Source organism: Mus caroli, unplaced genomic scaffold (assembly GCF_978045245.1).
Source record: "Mus caroli unplaced genomic scaffold, Mus_caroli_1 scaffold_1, whole genome shotgun sequence".
In the NCBI taxonomy this organism is placed as follows: domain Eukaryota; kingdom Metazoa; phylum Chordata; class Mammalia; order Rodentia; family Muridae; genus Mus; species Mus caroli.
Genome location: NW_028227256.1, coordinates 17,852,121 through 17,873,907, shown reverse-complemented (window position 1 = coordinate 17,873,907; position 21,787 = coordinate 17,852,121). Strand labels below are relative to the sequence as shown.

General features: G+C 41.5%; 1 protein-coding gene across 1 annotated transcript in view; it reads right to left on the bottom strand.

The window, feature by feature from the left end:
* The window catches only part of Efhc1 (EF-hand domain containing 1), a 41,100-nt gene extending 19,764 nt beyond the window's left edge, over positions 1–21,336 (bottom strand). The window contains exons 1-5 of the mRNA XM_021162532.3: positions 21,141–21,336; positions 17,332–17,553; positions 12,428–12,715; positions 11,617–11,766; positions 4,337–4,529 (exon numbers count right to left, since the gene is read on the bottom strand). Of these exons, the coding sequence (XP_021018191.1) occupies positions 4,337–4,529; positions 11,617–11,766; positions 12,428–12,715; positions 17,332–17,553; positions 21,141–21,203 (916 nt within the window). The 5' untranslated portion in view covers positions 21,204–21,336. The remainder of the gene's footprint in view (positions 1–4,336; positions 4,530–11,616; positions 11,767–12,427; positions 12,716–17,331; positions 17,554–21,140) is intronic.
* Positions 21,337–21,787: the final 451 nt, after the last annotated feature.

Genomic DNA, 21,787 nt, shown 5'->3' with positions numbered 1-21,787 from the left:
GGACAGAATTTCTAGGGTATAATAAATAAATGCTCCCACAACAGTTCTTTCAGTTTTCCAGAAGATCCATTAAAAACATAAAAATTGTATGTAGTAGCCGGTTGTGATGGCACATACCTTTATTCCCAGCACTTGGCATAATCCCAGAAAAGGCAGGTGGGTCTCTGTAAATTTGAGGCCAGCCTGGTCTACAAATCGAGTTACAGAACAGCAAGGGCTGTTACACTAAGGAACCGTATCTTGAACACACATCCCTCTCACAAATTACAGAGATTAATGGGATGTTTTGATATATATATATATATATATATATATATATATATATATATATATGTATGTATATATATATATATATATTGTGTAGTGACTAAATCAGGTGATTAGTATGTTAATGTTTTATTTCTCCATGGTAAAAATAGTCAAAATCTTTTGGTTTTCATATTTTGTTTTGTTTTTATTTGTGTCCTCTTGTCCTGTTTGAGACAGGGCCCTATCTATTATGTAGCACTGCCATTTCCTTGAGTTTGTAGCCTCAGCCTCCTGTGGGCTAGCTCAGGCGTGGCCTGGTGTGGCTGTCCTAGCTTTTTGAAATATACAGTATACACTTGTCTATAGTTATGTTGCTGTGTAGTAGCATAAGCCAATTTCTTCCTGTCTCTCCTCTCTACTTGTCTGTGTGTATGTTGTGTAGGTATACATAGTTACATGCATGCTTGTAGGTGCACATTCATATGTGTGTGCACTACCTACACTGGAGTCAACATTGGGGTCGAGGACCAACATCAGGCACCTATCTAGATTACTCTACACCTTATTTTTGAGACCAGGTCTTTTACTGAACCTGGAGATCACTAATTAACTAGGCTGCCTAACCAATGAGCTTTTGGGAATCTGCCTGTTTCTTGCTACCACCACCGTCCAGCCCTGGGGATACACATAGGGTGAGCTGTTGCACCCACAAGGTTTTTCTGAGGGTCCTTGAGATCCAAAGTTTGATTCTAAGGTTTACACCTTGCAGACTGAGCCATCTCCCCAGCCCCTCCCTCTCCATCACTCTTCCCACCTTCTGATAATCACCACTTAATGGCCAACTTTCATGACATCAATGTTCTTATTTTCTTTCGGTTTTAAGACAGGGTTTCACTAGGAATCCCAGGCTGTCCTTGAATTGGTGATTCTCCTGCCTCAGCCTCCCAAGTGCTGTGGTTACAGGTATGTGCTGCCGAGCCCCAGCAAGATCAATTTCATATTCTAGGCACAAGTGAGTGAGATCATATAATTATTTTCTTTCTGCGCTTGGTTTATGTCACTCAATAAATGATCTCCAGCATTCTGCCCACGTTGGCACCTATGACAGGTTTCATTCTTTTTATGGAGAACTGGTATCTCATTGTGTAGGTACCACATTTTTCTTTGTCCATTGGTTGAAGGACACTTGGATTGTTTCTATTTCTTAGATACTATGAGTTGTTTTGCATTAAACATACATGCACAGATATGTCTTAAACATACCAATTTCACTTTCTTTGAATACACACACACACACACACACACAAACAGGGATGATGGATGGTTTGGCTTTAATTTTTTGAGGAATCACCATTCTGTTTTCCATAATGTTTGTATTAATTTTCATTCTCACCAGCACCTTGTAGTAGGAACTACAGCTGTCCCTGTGTTGCTATTATGGGTGCTGGGAATAGAACCCAAGTCCTCTGAAAGAGCAACTAGTTCTCTTAACTGCTGAAACATCTCTCCGGCCCCCAATGAAGCACTCTTATTAGAGTTTTGAGCTCAGATGATCTGATGATTACTAATTTTGAACACTCATTCCTGTAACTGTTGGCCAAGTATCTTTTTTTAAATGCATCTATCTTTTTGACCCTGTATGTTTTTTGGTTTTTGATTTTGTTTTGTTTTGTTTTTATCACTATTCATCCAGATTTAGTTTCTTTTCTTAACAGAGCCACTTGCTGTTTGTCTGTCTGTCCACTTATTTGGTTTTGCTATTGAAAATTTACCCTTTACCACTGCAGGTATTTTGGATACTAATCCCTTACAGAAGTATAGTTTGCAATGTTTTTTTCCATTCTACATGTTGTCTCTAAACCCTTTCTTTGTTTCCTTTGTGGAAACCTTTTAACTTCATAAAGCCCATTTGTACATTTTGTTTTTGGTTTCCTAGGCTTTCTGGATCTTGATAAATAACAACAACAGCAAAAGCAACAGCAACAACAACAGCAGCAGCAGCAGCAGCAGCAGCAACAGCAGCAGCAGCAACAGCAACAGCAACAGCAACAGCAACAGCAACAGCAACAGCAACAGCAACAGCAACAGCAACAGCAACAGCAACAACAAAAACCAAACCTGCCCTTTTCAGTTTCTTAAGTCATTTCCCCCTGTTTGTTTAGTGTTTGGCATTTACATAATTAATCTCTTTTGACTTAATTGTTGTAACTGGCAAATGAGAGTAACCATTCCCATCTTAGATAAAGATGCGTAGCTTCTCCTCATTCAGTATAATGCCAGGTTATTTCATTGAAGTACAACATTCCTTCTAAATATAATTTGTTTAGTGGTTTTATTAAGCAAGGATGTTGAATCTTATACAATGTGTTTTCTGTGACTCCTGAGATGGTCGTGTAGTTTTAATGAAGAATTTGGGGCTTGTTATTGGTCTTTTCATCTTTAAAGATTTTCTTATGCTGATTGTATCTTGAAAGAGTTGTACTGTCTGTTAAGTCTGTCCATCTCTTCTAGATATCTAAATTTGTCATCTATGTGTTCATAATGATCTCTAGTGAGCTTTTTAAAGTATTTATTCTCTTTCTGATTATGTGTATATATGTGTGCTGGAACCAGAGTTATTGGGTCTTAGAACTGGGGTTACAGCAATTGTGAGTCACCCTGTGTAGGCACTGAAAACCCAACTCAGGTCCTCTGCAAGATCAGTGAACACTCTCAACTACTACATCATCTCTCCAGCCTGTAGCAAGTTTTTATAATGCTGTGCTATCTATTGTAACATCTCCCTTCTCACTGATGATTCTGAGTATTTATTGTAATGTCCCCTTCCTTCTTATCGATGATTCTGAGTCTTCTCTTTTTCCTTAGTTCAAGACAGCCAATTTTGCTCATTTTTCTTGGAGGACAAACTATTTTAATGATTCTTTGCATTTTTTCTTTTTATCTGTTTTATTTGGTTTTGGTCTGATTCATTCTCTCTCTTCTCTCTTCTCTTCTCTCTCTCTCTCTCTCTCTCTCTCTCTCTCTCTCTCTCTCTCTCCCCTCTCTCTCTCTCTCTCTAAAAAAAAAAACCATAAAAAACGAATTGTTTTGTTCCTGGTTTTCTACCTCTCTGGTATGCATCAATTGCTTATTGAGATCAGCATGAACCAGAGAGCATGCAAAAATGGTTGTCCATCTCCCCAACTCTCTGCTCAGGGTAAAGATAAGTTTAGATACTTCTGACACAGGTCCCAGCTTTCTAAATGAATGTTCACCATGGATTCAAAGAATGGATTTTACTTTATGCAAATATTACATTATCTCATTTTACTTTCTGCTCTTATGCAGGCTAATGATGTTTCTTAAGACCTAATTGTTTGCTTTTTTGTGTAAATCTTGTTTCTTGCTTCTAATTACTATATCAAAACCAAGATATAAAGCTGGGCATGAAGGCACACACCTTTAATCCCAGCACTGCCACGGAAGTGCTATCTACACAGTAAACTCTACACAAGCCAGTGTTACTTAGTGAGATGCTATGTAACTCACTTGGCTTAGTTGAGCTAAGAATCAAAGGCTGGAAAGCATACAATGAAATGCATTTAAGATTAGGTGCTCCTTGGGCCTTGGATGTGGGCCTGACAGGACAGCCAAGGCAGGAGTGAAAGGTCAAGGCAAGGCTGGGATGCAGAGTGAGGGGGAGGCAATCTTGGAAACTTAGTGAGGCCCTATCTCAGAATAAAAAGAAGCGAGAGGGCTAGGATGTACTGAGTGCCAAAGTGCTTCTCTGGCATGTACTTTCCATGTCACCAAGACAATCAAGTGAACCCAACACTAAACAGGTTCAGTCTAGAAGCCTTGCTCTATCTATCTTTAAATGAATTGTCTGTTGCATGTTTTGTTTTGTTTTTAATCCATGTCAAATCATCTCTACTGGAGTATGCAGGAGGCATACCTGGTCTAAAAGGCAAATTACAGAAAAACCATTCTTAAAAACCCAAGAATGCACCAAAAGTGCCAAGTACAAAAGCCTAATACCACTGACCCTACTGGGTCCCTCCAACCACCTGGCCCCCACAAGAAAAAGGACACGTTTAATCGAACTCACTTGCATTCTCCACCAAAACTTTGGGCATACGCTGTCGGTTCACGAGGAGTGGGAAGGGGTCTCTCCCGTTGTTCCGTTCGTGGACCTCTCGGATCTCCACGGTGTCATCCATGAGGTAGTAATGAATGATATAGTGACGACATTCACCGAACAAGCTATCCGTGTCATCCCAGATGGCATAGAATCGAAGGACCTTTGAGGAGTCCAAAGTGGGGACTTAAGATTCTAAAGTAGCCCGTGCCATCTTGGGCACAATCTCAGTGGAGGGTCCCAAGGTCCCCAGAGGACTCTCCACGCTTCAGGCACCCTAGCACACCTGAGAACCTGAGATCACTAGTGAGTGAAACACAACATCAGTTCCAAAAAACCCAGAGGGTCTTGTGCTAACAGCAAAAGGGTCAAATGACAAAGGCAGGCCCTAGCACACCCAGAATCGTGGGATCACTGAGACCAGTCTATGCAGGAGAGCACGTGGGTGGCAGAAGCAATAGAGCTTCTTGGACATGGTCCCTTTGGGCCTTCATCCTCAGCCAGGAGACAGAGCTGAGACCAAGACCCCTGGACACCTTCCCTTCCAGAGGACAGTCGGCCCCCAGGGAGGGCTCTGACCCCAGGAATCATGAGGTGGATCTGAGCTCCAGACTTCTGTGCACCTTCTCTGCAAGAGGAGAGCTTGCCTGCAGAGGGTGCTCTGACCACTGGGACTCAGGAGAAAGTTGGTCTCCCAGGAGTGCTGACAGAGCCTAAAGAACCACAGGAGGAACAAGCTCCAGTCAGAGACAGCTATAACAACTAACACCAGAGATTACCAGATGGTGAAAGGCAAACATAATAATCTTACTAACAGAAACCAAGACCACTGGGCATCATCAGAACCCAGTACGCTAACCACAGCAAGTTCTGGATACCCCAACACATCTGAAAAGCAAGATTCAGATTTAAAATAATATCTCATGATGCTGGTAGAGGATTTTAAGAAGGGCATTAATAACTCACTTCAAAAAATACAGGAGAACATTGATAAGCAGGCAGAAGTCCTTAAAGAGGAAGCACAAAAATCCCTCAAGAAATTGTAGGAAAACACTGCTAAACAGGTAGAAGTCCTTAAAGAGGAAACACAAAAATTCCTTAAAGAATTACAGGAAAACACAACCAAACAGGTGATGGAATTGAACAAAACCATCCAAGATCTAAAAATGGAAGAATAAACAATAAAGAAAACCCAAAGGGAGACAACTCTGGAGATAGAAACCCTAGGAAAGAAATCAGGAACCATAGATGTGAGCATCAGCAACAGAATAGAAGAGATGGAACAGAAAATCTCAGGTGCAGAAGATTCCATAGAGAACATGGACAAAACAATCAAAGAAAATGCAAAATGCAAAATGCAAAAAAAAAAAAATCCTAATCAAAAAAATCCAGGAAATCCAGAACATAATGAGAAGACCAAACCTAAGGATAATAGGTATAGATGAGAATGAAGATTTTCAACTTAAAGGGCCAGTAAATATCTTCAACAAAATGATAGAAGAAAACTTCTCTAACCTAAAGAAAGAGATGCCCATGAATGTACAAGAAGCCTACAGAACTCCAAATACTGGACCAGAAAAGAAATTCCTCCCAACACATAAAAATCAGAACAACAAATGCACTAAATAAAGATAGAATATTAAAAGCAGTAAAGGAAAAAGTTCAAGTAACATATAAAGGCAGACATATTAGAATTACACCAGACTTCTCACCAGAGACTATGAAAGCCAGAAGATCCTGGACAGATATTATACAGACCCTAAGAGAACACAAATGCCAGCCCAGGCTACTATACCCAGCAAAACTCTCAATTACCATAGATGGAAGAAAAAAAGTATTCCATGACAAAACCAAATTCACACAATATCTCTCCATGAATCCAGCCCTTCAAAGAATAATAAAGGGAAAATACCAACACAGAAACAGAAATTATGCCCTAGAAAAAGCAAGAAAGTAATACTACAAAAAACCTAAACGACAGCCAAAAGAAAAGAATCCCAACTCTAAAACCAAAAATAACAGGAAGCAACAATTACTTTTTCTTAATATCTCTTAATATCAATGGACTCAATTCCCCAATAAAAAGACATAGACTAACAGACTGGCTACATAAACAAGACCCAACTCTTTGCTGTTTGTAAGGAACACACCTCAGGGAAAAAGACAAGACACTACTTCAGGGTAAAAGGCTAGAAAATAATTTTCCAAAAACATTGTCCGAAGAAACAAGCTGGAGTAGGCATTCTAATATCGAATAAAATTGACTTCCAACCCAAAGTTATCAAAAAAGACAAGGAGGGGCACTTCATACTCATCAAAGGTAAAATATTCCAATATGAACTCTCAATTCTGAATATCTATTATCCAAATGCAAGGGCAGACACATCCACATTCATTAAAGAAACTTTAGTAAAATTCAAAGCACATATTTCACCTCACACAATAATAGTGGGAGACTTCAACACCCCACCCTCATCAATGGACAGATCCTGGAAACAGGAACTAAACAGAGACACATTGACACTAACAGAAGTTATGAAAGAAATGGATTTAACAGATATCTACAGAACATTTTATCCTAAAACAAAAGGATATACCTTCTCATCACCTCATGGCACCTGCTCCAAAATCAACCATATAATTGGTCACAAAACAGGCCTTAACAGATACAAAAATATTGAAATTATCCCATGCATCCTATCAGATTGCCATGGACTAAGGCTGATCTACAATAACAACATAAATAATACAAAGCCAACATTCATGTGGAAGCTGAAGAACACTCTACTCAATGATACCCTGGTAAAGGAAGGAATAAAGAAGAAATTAAAGACTTTTTAGAGTTTAATGAAAATGAAGCCACAACATATCCAAACCTATGGGACACAATGAAAGCATTTCTAAAAGGGAAACTCATAGTTCTGAGTGCCTCCAAGAAGAAACTGGAGAGAGCACACACTAACAGCTTGACAACACATCTAAAACTCTAGAAAAAAAGGAAGAAAATTCACCCAAGAGGAGTAGACGGCAGGAAATAATCAAACTCAGGGGTGAAATCAACCAAGTGGAAACAAGAAGAACTATTCAAATGGAGTACTACACAGCTATTAAAAAGAATGAATTTATGAAATTCCCAGGCAAATGGTTGGACCTGGAGGGCATCATCCTGAGTGAGGTAACACAATCACAAAAGAACTCAAATGATATGTACTCACTAATAAGTTGATATTAGCCCATAAACTTAGTATACCTGAGATATAAGAGACAACTTGTAAAACACATGAAACTGAAGAAGAACGAAGACCAAAGTGTGGACACTTTGCCCCTTCTTAGAATTGGAAACAATCACCCATGGAAGGAGTTACAGATACAAAGTTTGGAGGTGAGACAAAAGGATGGACCATCTAGAGAGTGCCATATCCAGGGATTCATCCCATAATTAGCCTCCAAACGATGACACCATTGCATACACTAGCAAGCATTTGCTGAAAGGACCCTGATATAGCTGTCTCTTGTGAGACTAGGCCGGGGCCTAGCAAACACAGAAGTGGAAGCTCACAGTCAGCTATTGGATGGATCACAGGGCCCCCAATGGAGGAGCTAGAGAAAGTATCCAAGGAGCTAAAGAGATCTGCAACCCTGTAGGTGCAACAACATTATGAACTAACCAGTACCTCGGAGCTCTTGACTCTAGCTGCATATGTATCAAAAGATGGCCTAGTCGGCCATCACTGGAAAGAGAGGCCCATTGGACGTGCAAACTTTATATGCCTCAGTACAGGGGAACGCCAGGGCCAAAAAGTGGGAATCGGTGGGTAGGGAAGTAGGGGGGAGGGTATGGGGGACTTTTGGGATAGCATTGGAAATGTAATTGAGGAAAATACATAATTAAAGAAATATTAAAAAAAAGAAAGAAAGAAAATGAAGCCACAACATAACCAAACTTATGGGACACAATGAAAGCATTCCTAAGAGGAAAACTCATAGCTCTGAGTGCCTCCAAAGAGAAACTAGAGAGAGCACACACTAGCAGCTTGACAGCACACCTAAAAGCTCCAGAAGAAAAGGATGCAAATTCACCCAAGAGGAGTAGATGGTAGGAAATAATCAAACTCAGGGCTGAAATCAGACAAGTGGAAACAAAAAGAACTATTCAAAGGAGCTGGTTCTTTGAGAAAATCAACAAGATAGATAAACCCTTAGCCAAACTCACTAGAGGGCACAGGGACAGTATCCTAATTAACAAAATCAGAAATGAAAAGGGAGACATAACAACAGAACCTGAGGAAATCCAAAACATCATCAGATCCTACTACAAAAGGCTATACTCAGCGAAACTGGAAAATCTGGATGAAATGGACAAATTTCTAGACAGAGGTACCAAAGTTAAATCAGGGTCAGATTAATGACCGAAACAGCCCCATATCCTGTAAAGAAATAGAAGTAGTCATTAATAGTCTCCCAACCAAAAAAAAAAAAATAAAATAAAATAAAAAGCCCAGGACCAGATGGGTTTAGTGTAGAGTTCTATAGACCTTCAAAGACCTAATCCCAATTCTCCTCAAACTATTCCACAAAATAGAAACAGAAGGTACTCGACCCAATTCATTCTATGAAGCCACAATTACTCTGATAACTAAACCACATAAAGACCTAACAAAGATAGAGAACTTCAGACCAATTTCCCTTATGAATATCGATGCAAAAATACTCAATAAAATTCTTGCTAACCAAATCCAAAAACACATCAAAACAATCATCCATAATGATCAAGTAGGCTTCATCCAGGGATACAGGGATGGTTTCATATATGGAAATCCATCTACGTAATCCACTATATAAACAAACTCAAAGACAAAAACCACATGATCATCTTACTAGATGCTGAGAAAGCATTTGATAAAATCCAATACCCACATTCATGATAAAAGTCTTGGAAAGATCAGGAATTCAAGACACATACCTAAACATAATAAAAGCAATAAAATCTACAGCAAACCAGTAGCCAACATCAAACTAATTGGAGGGAAACTTGCAGCAATCCCACTAAAATCAGGGACTAGACAAGGCTGCCCACTTTCTCCCTACCTGTTCAATATAGTACTTGAAGTCTTAGCCAGGGCAATTAGATAACAAAAGGAGGTCAAGGGGATACAAATTGGAAAGGAAGAAGTCAAGATATCACTATTTGCAGATAATATGATGGTATATATAAGTGACCCTAAAATTTCCACCAGAGAACTCCTAAACCTGATAAAAAGCTTCAGTAAAGTAGATGGATATAAAATTAACTCAAACAAATCAATGGCCATTCTCTACACAAAGGATAAACAGGTTGAGAAAGAAATTAGGGAAACAACACCATTCTCAATAGTCACAAATAATATAAAATACCTTGGCGTGACTCTAACTAAGGAAGTGAAAGATCTGTATGAAAAGAACTTCAAGTCTCTGAAGAAAGAAATCAAAGATCTCAGAAGATGGAAAGATCTCCCATGCTCATGGACTGGCAGGATCAATATAGTAAAAATGACTATCTTCCCGAAAGCAATCTACAGATTCAATGCAATCCCCATCAAAATTCCAACTCAATTCTTCAACGATTAGAACGTGAGTTCAGATCAAGGCTGGGATACATAGCAAACTTGAGGCTAGCCTTGGCTATTTAGTGAGACTTTGTCTCAAAAAGAAATAACTAAGTTATTTGTTTGTTTGTTTAAAATTGGGGTGCTGTGTATACCTTTAGTCCTACAATCCTGGAGGCAGAGCATCTATGAATTTGGAGCAGCCATACCCCTACCCCATATCGAGCTCTGTGCTTGCCAGAGCTACATAGTGAGACCCTTTCTCAACAAAATCAGCAAACTAAACAACAATAACAATAAAAACACAACCAACCAACCAACCAAACAAACAAACAAAAAAACCCCAGCAAAATCCATAATCCTAAATCCATGCTCACACAGGGTAGAACTTCTGAAATAAAAAAGTTAAGCTTTCAGGAAGTTAGGACAAAAACTTCAGAGTAATCACTGTTATTAATTCTCTTTCCCTTTATGGGTAGAAGACTCAGCCCTGCTTCTGTACTGCAGCAGAGCCTAGAAAGCTGGGCCGGAGTCAGAAAGTGCTCAGAGAGCCTTCTGAACTCTATCACTAATGCAGTAGTCAGCGGGGATACATTGAGATGGAGGTCCTGGAGAATCGCGGAAGCTAACTACTTTAATTAACTGCTTAATTTTCTTCTATTACCTATGTAGTATCAGAATAAATATATAACAGCTTTAAACTTTCCCCCAAATGCATGTAAGCCTACCCAGAAACTTCTGTGAGATTAAGTTATCAGGCCCTAGTGTGCAAGCTAGTTTTTATGTCAACTTAACACAAACTAGAGTCATCAGAGATCGACGAGCCTCAGTGGAGAAAATGCCTCCATAAGACCAGGCTGTAGGGTAAGCCTGTTAGGTATTTCTTAATTAGTGATTGATAGGGGAGGGCCCAGCCCATTGTGGGTGGTACCACTCCTGGGCTGGTGGTCCTGGGTTCTTTAAGAAAACAGGTTGAGCAAGCCATGAAGAACAAGCCAGTGTGCAGCACCCTCCATGGTCTTGGCATCAGTTCCTGCCCCTAGGTTTCAGCCTTGCTTGAGTTCCTGTCCTGACTTCCTCCAGTGACGAACTGTGACATGGAAGAAAGGGAAAATAAAGCCTGTCTTCCTCACGTTGCTTCTGGCCATGATGTTTCATCACGACAACAGTAACCCTGAAGACAACAGAGGAAAAGGAGTGAGGAATTGGAAATGGAAAGAGAGATGTAGACGCATGCGGCTCAGGAATTGCTTTACCGTGAGAGGACATAGATGGATTCACATGACAGTGCTGCAGAGGCCTTTATATCTCTAATAATAAAACTGAGGGCCTGTCAGATGGCCCAGGCCTACCAGGTGACAACCTGAGCTCAGTGCCCAGGACACACAGGGCAGAATGAGAGAGCCAGTGCCCAGAAGTTGTCCTCCGACCTTCTCCAGTAGGCAGTGCATGCATGGCATGCATTACACATCCAAAAATCAATAAAATGTAATAAAATGTTTAATGTATTTAAAAGTTAGAAATCTAGGCCCTGGCATACTTTTAGCCCTACACAGAACCGCTGTGTGACGATGGTTAAATTATATGCAGGCTATCCAGGCAGCTTACCCATAAACATACGTCCACATTCGAACAGGACTAAGCCTACTTGATTAGGTGGCTTACCTGTTTGTCAAAGGTGAGAAACTGCTTCAGTTGGTCAAAGTCTGACGGGGTGACATATTTGCGAACAGGTTCTTTCCGGAGTTGAGTGTAAGGATCCAGGGGTATCTTCTCTGATGGATTTAATTCAATGCCTTGGCTTTCCAAAAAGTCCTAACATTTCACAATTAATGTCAACACCTTTCTGAAGGTTTTAAAAGTCATAAATCATGCTCTGAAAATAAGTGTGATATGATGATACTAACGAGTTGTTGACAGAACTGGGCATGTATTAGAGATACTATCTCCAGTGACCCAACTCTACAATGCAGATGATAGCTGATAACTGCCTGAGGTATTTATTCATTATATATACATACACACACATATACATACATATATACACACACTTATATAGTAGGAAGGCATCATGCTAAGAGAACTAGATATCTTAAATATGCACAATTCTGGCACTGTTTTAAGATAAGAATCTACAATCTAAAATTTCACAAAATACATGTTCCACTTTAGCTGTGAAGGCAAGGTAAGGCAAGTTAAGATGGAATAATGTTCCTAAACTTTCTAACTCACTTAAAAAAAAGTGTATAATTACTTCTTTAAAAGCTAGGACAAATTTAGCATTGATTCCCTAATGTTTATACTCTGTACTGAAGAGAGGCACACGTGTGCACGTTAACTCAAACACTAACCTGCTTAGTAACTCACACACACAATCAGCAGTGTCCTTCCCCATACACTAGTGAATGGAGCGGTTAATTGTATCCCACCAGCTAGAATGTGCTGCCAGGTCCGGCCCACGGAGAATACACTCTACCTGAGTGAATCGGTCACAGTCAACAATTCGGAAGGTTTTGCCATACACTGTAAGGTTGATTCCACGGTTGAGGTCCTTCCAGTGGTAGTGGTCTCCCACATCATTCTTGGTGAACCGCTGGCGTTTGATTAGCTTGCCTTGTGGGATTCCAGAGTTCTCCACTACGGGCTCGATGACGGACATGCTGTCATCTTCTAGGTAGTAGTAAATGTTCACGTGGCGGATCCGGTAATGCTCCTCCATTGATATGGGAACATCTTCTTGGAAGTAGGCACTAAATTTCAGCACCTGTAACACCCAAGAGAAGATTTCTCATTGTTATCTGGGGGACAGCAGCTGCTGTCCTTAAAAGAGCACAATCCAGGAAGAGTGGAACTAGTGTCCTGCCATAAACTCATTGGACAGCATCTTTAAAAACCCGCCCTCACAGTGTTCAGAAGCATTTGTGTTCTACAGAGACCAGAGCTTAGACTTCTGAGGACCATTCACTCAATGTGAAGTCAGAATAGCTTACTGAGGACATATTTAAAATATTAAATCATGTTATAAAAGCACATATTGCCATGCTGTGGAATTGCCTTATATTTTGGTGCTTTATTTAGTATTTATGTTCAGAGAGAGACCAAGCACTAGAAGGATGTTCTAGGTAGGCAAAAGAGTTCACCCAAACCTCTACTTAAGTAAGGGGGGGGGCGCGGAGGAAAATTAAGACCCTTAAATTAACACACGTATGTTTCTTAATCAGTGAGAATATAAAAGTAAAGATTTTTTTTTTTTTTTGGTTTTTTGAGACAGGGTTTCTCTGTATAGCCCTGGCTGTCCTGGAACTCACTTTGTAGACCAGGCTGGCCTCGAACTCTGAAATCCGCTTGCCTCTGCCTCCCAAGTGCTGGGATTAAAGGCGTGTGCCACCACGCCCGGCAAAAGTAAAGATTTTTAAAAGTAAAAAAATCAAACAAAAATAGCTGTCTACTGCTTAGAAAAACTATGAATATAAAGGAAGGAAGTCCTTAAAATTCCAAAGAGAGTTAAAAATATAAATAACAATTTTGGAAAGAAATGAGATGGAAGACATCATTTTAAAAATCCAAGAAGAAAGATGAAAGGTGGGATATTTAAAGGGAAATAAGCGAGAAGAAGGACAATTTTAAAGTAATAATTTGGCTCAAATGCAAAGAATTCAAAATGGGAACTCGACTGCGGAAACTCACAGGAAACAGGGTGTGTTTGAACCACAGGCATGCAAGCATACAAACCGTTAAAGCAGAGTTCATCAGCCAGTCCAACACCGCTACTTTTAAAATGGAAGAAATTTAGCATCCACACTGGTAAACTAACTCTTCTGGGGCCATATATGGGCCAGAGCTGGGACCGAAACTCTCCTGGCCTCTCTTTCTCTCCACACATTTCACTGCTTCTTAGTTGGGGCTGAGGTGGAAGAGAAACCTGAATGGAAAAAGTGGCCAAAGAATTCTCTAACCCAAGACTTATTAAATTTAAGGTATGATAAAGTTTTAGATAAACCTGAATGTGTTGGGGGTGGGATGGGGTGATTCTAGGCAATGGTGACAGAACATGGAAGAAGGAAACAGCATGGGAGCGATAGGCAGAATAGAGAGGCAAAGGGAGCACCAGCTCTTCTCAAGAATGGGTCTGCAATCGCAAGCGACCGCAATGGAACAGTAGAAGGATGGTGAGGTATTTGTGTGTGTGTGTGTGTGTGGGATGGCGTGGGTCAGGGGGAGTGGAAACCGGATGATGTACTGAGGAAAATTCAGTGCTAGAAATACAGTGCTGACCCCGTAGAAACATGGACATGGCTTTAAAAGAAGGTGGCTTTAACAATGTGCACCGGGAGGTGAAATTTGAGCTAATGTTGATTTAAGATGCTAGGCTGGATTAGGGGAAGGAAGTTGGTATTGAAGGATAGACAAGGGTGACCCCAGTATTTTGGCCCATGAGACGGGAAAACTGGAGTTCTTAGCCAACTGACAAGAATGGACATGAGGGCATGTCGGAGGAGCGCATTAGGAAGGAAGAGGTGTGACTAGATAACATCTGACGTGCTCAGTTTGAGCTGTGTATTAGGAAGGTAGCAATAGAGGCAGTAACATAGCCATGTGTTTGGGAGACACCTTCATAGACACCATAGGAAACAGTGAGCTCAGAGATAAGGACTAAGACTGAAACTGGGGCCACAGCCACATTCCTGGGGCATCCCCTTTCTAACACAGAGAGCGATTAGAGATGAACACTAATCTCCTATCTTTGCACATCTACAAATGAACTGTTATTATAAGAAAAATCTATAAAATTTTAGAAAGGCTAAACAAGGTACACACCATAGATCTTACATTACCTTATTTTATAGTCACTTTATTATACTCAGATTCTTATTTTAAGCTTTCTTTTCATGTGTGTGTGTGTATGAGAGACAGACAGACAGACAGACAGACACAGAGAGACAGAGAAGATAGAGAGGTCCCTGTGGAGGCCAGAAGAGGGTGTCAGATTCCTTGGAATCATAGTTTAAAGGGGTTGTGAGCAACCTGCCATGGGTCCTGGGAACCAGACTCAGATCTTCTAGAACAGCAAGCACTCTTTCACAACTGAGCAGTCTCTCCAGGCCCACGTTCAGATTCTGTACGGAAACTGGTACCTTACAATGTATTTAATATTTCTCTAAGAAACTGACTGATTCACTCTGGCATTATTCTCAAGTTCACTGACAAGAACCATATTCCGTAAAATCTCTAAGTATTAAAACACTGCTGCAGAAGTTGTTCTTGTCTATGTATTGAACTTGGATGGTTAAGTACATTTCAGTTTGTCCAAAAAAAAAAAAAAAAGAAAAATCACTTGGGTTTCCTCTGACCTTTACAGAGCACAGAGGAGATTCTAACTACCAGATAAAGTGTTACAAGCTGAGTGCCTCAGCACTCAGGAGGCAGAGGCAGCAGGGTTACAAGTTCAAGGCTGGCCTGGGCTACACAGTGAAACCCTGTAATAAAAGCACAACCCCTCCATTATATAAAGCAGTTATTTGTTTGGCAGTTGATTGGTTTTTGTTTGGCTGAGGGTTTTTGTTGTTGTTGTTGTTTATTTGTTTGTTTTTGGTTTTTTTATTTTTATTTTGTTATTGTTTGTTTGTTCTTTATGTTCATGCCTAATACCTGTGGAAGCCAGAAGAGGATGTCAGAGACCCTGGAAGCAGAGTTACAGGCAGCTTGGCTGTGAGCCACCATTTGGGTGCTGGGTTGAACCTGCATCCTCTGGAAGAGTGACCAGTGCTCCTAACCACTGACCTCTCTCTCCAGCCCACTAACTGCTAATTTTCAGTCAATTTCCCCTTCTCTTGTTAAGAATAAAGAGCTCTGTCAGGCAATGGTGGCACACGCCTTTAATCCCAGCACTTGGGAGGCAGAGGCAAGCAGATTTCTGAGTTCGAGGCCAGCCAGGCCAGCCAGGGCTATACAGAGAAACCCTGTCTGGAGAGAGAAAGAAAGAAAGAAAGAAAGAAAGAAAGAAAGAAAGAAAGAAAGAAAGAAAGAAAGAAAGAAAGAAAGAAAGAAAGAAAGAAAGAAAGAAGAAAGAAAGAAAGAAAGAAAGAAAGAAAGAAAGAAAGAAAGAAAGAAAGAAAGAAAGAAAGAGAGACAGAGAGGAAGAGAGACAGAGAGGAAGAGAGACAGAGAGGAAGAGAGACAGAGAGGAAGGAAGGAAGGAAAGAGAGACAGAGAAGAAGGAAGGAAGGAGAGAGAGAGAGAGAGAGAGAGATAACCTTCTAAGTTTATAGAGATCACATTGCTTGTCTGAACTTTGAAAAACGACAATGGCAAAAATGAGAGAGAAATTATTGGTTTGTCATCTCATTGAATATGGAGGAGAAGAGACAAGCATAGAAGCTCAGAAGCCAAATGGATGGATGGATGGAGGATAGATAGATAGATAATTGAATGGATGGATGGATAAGTAAATAAATAAATGCAGAGGCTATGTGTGAAGAACAGCTCACCCAAGTGAGGACATTCCACTGTCAGAAGCTGCCCATGGCTAAGGTCTGAAGTTCAGTGCGGTCAGAGTTGAAAATAAATACTGACAGTTTGACTGCCCTGAGAAGACTGAATCCACAAAGGGATTCCTAAGAAGGGAACTTCAAGAATCAGAACGGAACCCTCACATGCTTCCACCAAGGAGGCAGGGAGACCAGAGGAAGAAGAATCAGACAGACGGGAGTGGGAAACCAGGAGGGAGAACAGTCATGTGCAAGACCAGAGGCAATGGAGAAGTAACCGAACCAAAGACCTGGAACAGGCCCGAGAGAACAGTGGCAGCAAACGCCTGTCCAAACTCGCAAACGCATCTCTGTTGTCTCCAGGGAAGCAGTTTGGGGCTCAAAGGATGAGATAAAATTCTCTTCCTAAAGGAGTCATAGGTAGAAGGGGTTTTGTTCTTGTTATTTTGTGACATGTGAACTTTCCTGGAGAAAAATAGTCACTAGTGTTTAGAATTTAAATAGCACCAATAAGGAAAGGGTGGGCGAATAAATGAGTGAGTGAGTGAATGAATGAATGGATGGATGAATGAAAACTTAAGAAAAAAAAACCCTAACAGATGGAGATGTCTTCAGTCCATAGAGATTGAGGGCTCGATGTTGTAGAGTAGGTGGGAAACAGAGCGAAGAACTTGAGGCATCCCAAATGTGGGATTTAGAATTCAGGCAACTTTGAACTGTGTTTGGAAACTATTCCAGGAAAAGCCTGCTGCAAGACTCAGTTTTGGTGTCTGTGACTAAACGCTGAGGCATCTGAACAATTTTCTCAAAGAGGAATCCTGTGGTTTCCTGGTAACACGGGACAACTCTCAGATCTGAAGTCAAGGGGTGCCCTTAAAATCCCAGATGATACCTTTTTGTCAAAAGCCACATGTGCAGGAACAAACTCTGCAGGTGGGGCTTGCTTGAGTGGCCCGTAAGTTAAGATGGGTGCCTTATTGGCCAGTTCATCCAGCTCGGCCTCAGACAGCTGGTTGTAGTGGAGCCGGTCTCCACCTATCCCCACGATGGGACGTCGGACAACTGCATAGCCGTTCCTGTAGTTGAGTGTCTGGCTTCGGTGGAATGCTGTTTTCTGAAGAAAAGATGTATACCGTTAATAACCTCAGATAAGTCTTTAAGAAAAACAACTAACTTCCTAAACTGCCATACCTTAAACTTCTGCTTTAAGAATACATTTAAAAATTATGTGGATGTGTGTGTGAGTGCAGATGCCCTCAGATCTCCTGGATGGTCAGGTAGCCATGAGCCACCCTTTATGGGTGCTAGGAATTGAACTTGGGTCCTTTGCAAGAGCAGATCTTGCTTTTAAATGCTGAGCCATCTCTGCAGCTCCAAATGTTGCCTTTTTAGCATCACAAAACGTACATCAACATGTTTCGCTGCATGGAAAACTTTGTTTTTTAAACTGAAGCACTTGGGTCAGGAGCAAGGAGGGAAGTAGAAACCATCTAAGGTTAAAACAGAACAGCCCTGCTCTGTGATGTCCAATTCGCCTCTACCGTACCACTTCATCTGTATTCTATTTTTATTTTTGCTAATATTGTTTTTCTTCTCCGGAGATCATGAATCATGACCCTTTCTGAAGTTCACCTGAAGCAACAACTCTTCTTATTACATTGACACTGATACATTCATATAAGCCTTTGAAAAGCAGCTTGCCAGCACATATGTGAACTCCCAGCAACCCTGTCTGTACACACTGATTTTTAAAATACATTCCAAAATTATGGGAAATAATAATATGCTTGAAGCTGACAAAGATACGTGCCATAATAGTGACAAAGATATGTGTGTGCCTATGATTCTTAAATGTTGGAAACAATCTAAACAGCACACATGAGGAAGAAAGGAAACAATGGAAATTTCACGTAGTGGATTGTTATGCCAGAATTGAAATGGTTTTAAATACCATGCAGCAGCCTGGTAAAGTATCTACATTTATTAAGACAAAAAAAAGAGAGCATCTTATAAAATTATATCAATACACTATAATTAGAAGCATACAAACTGGAGTTGGTGAACATCTGAACTAGGTGTTTCTAGATTATGTTCCTTTTCTGCATGAATACGCATTTGTTTGTTATCGGAAGTAGAAAAAAATTAGATAAAGGAGGAAAGCAAAATTAAGGTTATATTAATTCAGTGGGGGGGTTTATGTTCTTTGTGGGGTTACTCTCAAATTGTCCTCATGCAATATGGTTAACATGTTATGCATACATGATTTACAAATAATCATAAACTTTATTTTTATTAAGAATAGAAAGAATAAGTTGACTACCTCCCTGTTTCCTTGGAGTCTAGCCTATCCTTCCCTCCTCTCTTATGGTCTCTACTACCATAAAAGGTCTAGTGGTCTGCACTGAAGTATGTCCAAGACTCTTCATCTTTCCATATAAATATTTAAAGTCTGGCACTCCTACCCACACTTGTAGAATCTCACAAATCAATTGAGCCTTTCCTTGAGGGTATCCACTAAGCACCTGAACTTCTGTTGTTGCTAGGCTTTGATGTGAGCTGCGCATTCCCGTACACACATGCACATATAATCCACACTCGCAGATACCAAATGTGTTAGCTGACGCTACACAGCATATGACATTGTCTACAAGTTTTAGATCATATAAAAATTTAAAAGTTCAGTAAAACAGAAAATCTATGATGCTGGCCAGGCACCATATGCCAGACTTCTTTTAATCCAGTCCTTGAGAAATGGTGGCTAGAGATCATGGTGAGTCTGGGGATAGGCTAGGTTACACAGCAAATTTCAGGCTAGTCGGGTGAAAAGAGAGAGAAACCCTGTCTCAAACAAACAAACAAACAAACAAACAAAAAGGAACCACATTGAATGAGCTTGTAGCTTTAAAAGATGACCATCTTAATACAAGACTAGAAGAGAGTCTGAGAGTCTCACCACATTTTCAATTGAAATTGAAATGTGTCCCCTAGAAAACAAGTAGATGAAATAATTTGCCTTAAGAAATGGAAAGAGAAATGTAAGAGTCTGAATCATTAAACCGTATAAATACAAATGACCACTGGCTTACCTATGATCATCATCACCCAATCTTAATGTTGACTCTTCAGAATTACTTCTGTAACTCTGATAATTTTTTTTTAATGCCGAATGCTTTTGAGAGTTAGGGTTGGGAGTGTAGCTCTGTTGTTAGAGTGTTTGCCTGACACAAAGATCTGTCTTTGATGACCTGCCTGTAACCCCACACTTAGGAGCCCAGAGGATCAGTTCCAGATCAGCCCAGACTATATAGTGTGTGCAGTCAACTGGGACTGCTTGAGACCTGGTGTCAAAAGAAATGAACAAACAGTTAACCTATGTTAGGAGGAAACTAAGAACCCACATTACTGTTATCACTTGGCTTTGATATGACGTGTTTGTTGTTGTTGGGGTGGTTTGTTCTGAGCATGTGTGTGTGTGTAGGGATATGAGTGTATATGCACATGCCTGTTTGCATGTATGTGGAAATACATATGAAAGACCAAAGTTGGCATGGGTGGGCTGCATCAGGTAAGGGCCAGTCTAGCTAAGCTGCTTGCTTGGGTTCCGGTGGGTTTTAGGGATCTGAACTCCACTCCTCTTATGAGAGCAGCAAGTGCTTTATCCTCTGAGCCACTTCCCAGCCTGGCTTATACTTCCTTTTCATGCAGCTCCTGTTCTGTCTGGTTTGGATCTGCTGTTGTTCCGAGACAGTGACTAGCTATGTAGCCCAGGCTAGACTCAAATTGGCCATCTGTATGCCTCAGCTTCCTGAAAGCTGAGATTACAAATGTGCACTGCCACCCTGGACTTGTTTTTTATTTAATTTCATCTAGATGATGACTATAAACAGTTGGGGCAAAGGAGTGAAATGCAAGCTGAACAGGAGCCCTGTGCGTTGGCATGTCTTTAATCCAAGCATTCTGCAGGCCGAGGCAGGTGGTTCTCAGGTTCAAGGCCAGCCGAGGCTGCAGACAAGATAAAACACCCACCCCCCCACACACATACAGTCTGAAAATGAATAATGTGTGTATGTATACACACACACACACACACACACACACACACACACGGGCTACAGAAAGAGAAACACTAAGTGGTTCATTCCTATGGTTGAGACGGAAAAAATACAAAGAGAGGAGGAAGAATGCTTTACAGAGAAAAACTACAAGAAAACCAGGATGAGGGGGCGGCGGGAGGTGGGGGATTCAATTCTAGGGAAGGTTGAAGCTGGAGAGAAAAGTGACCCTTAACTCAAAAGGCCAGAGACTGGGGTGGGGACCCGTCAGGAAAGGAGTACATGGAAAAGATGCATACACATAGAGGAACGGGGTTGAAGGGCAGTGACCCTGAGGATTCAGAAGCGGTGAGACAGATCCAGAATGAGGCTGCTGTGGAGAGACGGTAGGAGAGGATGAAGGCGCTGAGTAGGGTTACAGTGCAGTTGGGGAGAGGCCTGGAGACAGCCTAGGGTAATCGGGCCAGAAGGCAGGTAGATGGGGCAGTAAAGAAAGAACAGGGCCACGGTGAGGACCCAGGAGGGTGAGTGGACTACCAAGAGGCCAAGCAAAATCGGCAGAGGCTGGGATGCGCGAGGACGACGGAGCCTGCGGGATGAAGGAGCGCAGAGGCGAGCCAAGTGGAGAGCCTTTCGGGCTGCCCCTCACCGTGGAGTCTGTAAAGGACGAGCCCGGGAGAAAGGGCAGGCCGTGCACCGGGTTGGTCCCCATCGCTGCCCTGCAGCTGCCACCTCGGTTGCCTTTTGCCGCTCGGGTTACCCTGGCAACAAACTGCAATCGCGGGCCTCTCCAGACTCCCTGGTAACGCCAAACACCCTAGTCGAGGGAGGGGAGAAGCGGCGGGGAGGAAGGGAGGATGTTAGGGGGCGGGGGAAGGGAGGCGGAGGCCAGGTCTGCGCCTGCGCACAGCACTACAGACTCTAGTGGCCACAGGACGTGGCTAGTGGGTGTGGCAGAGGCGGCTCCGCCCCTTTCCCATACTTTTCCCTTTCTCCTCAGCCCCCACTTCCCGGCTCCCAGAGGTTGCAACGTAGGGGTGGGCTGAAGGAAGCGGATGTTCTTAGGTCTTGGCTCGCGAAGTGAGGTCTGGGATTGGACCACGTCCCTTTAGATGAGTTGTTACAAAGGAGAAGTTCCTCGCTCCACGTTAGTCCTCCCAAGAGCTCAGGCACCCTTTCTCTGGGGAAAGAACTGCTGTCCTAGTCCAGACACAATGTACAGTGGTTGCTCCCCAGTGAAAGCGCTAAATAATTCAGACTCATAATTTGGGGAGGCTAGGGCTGTGGATTAGATTA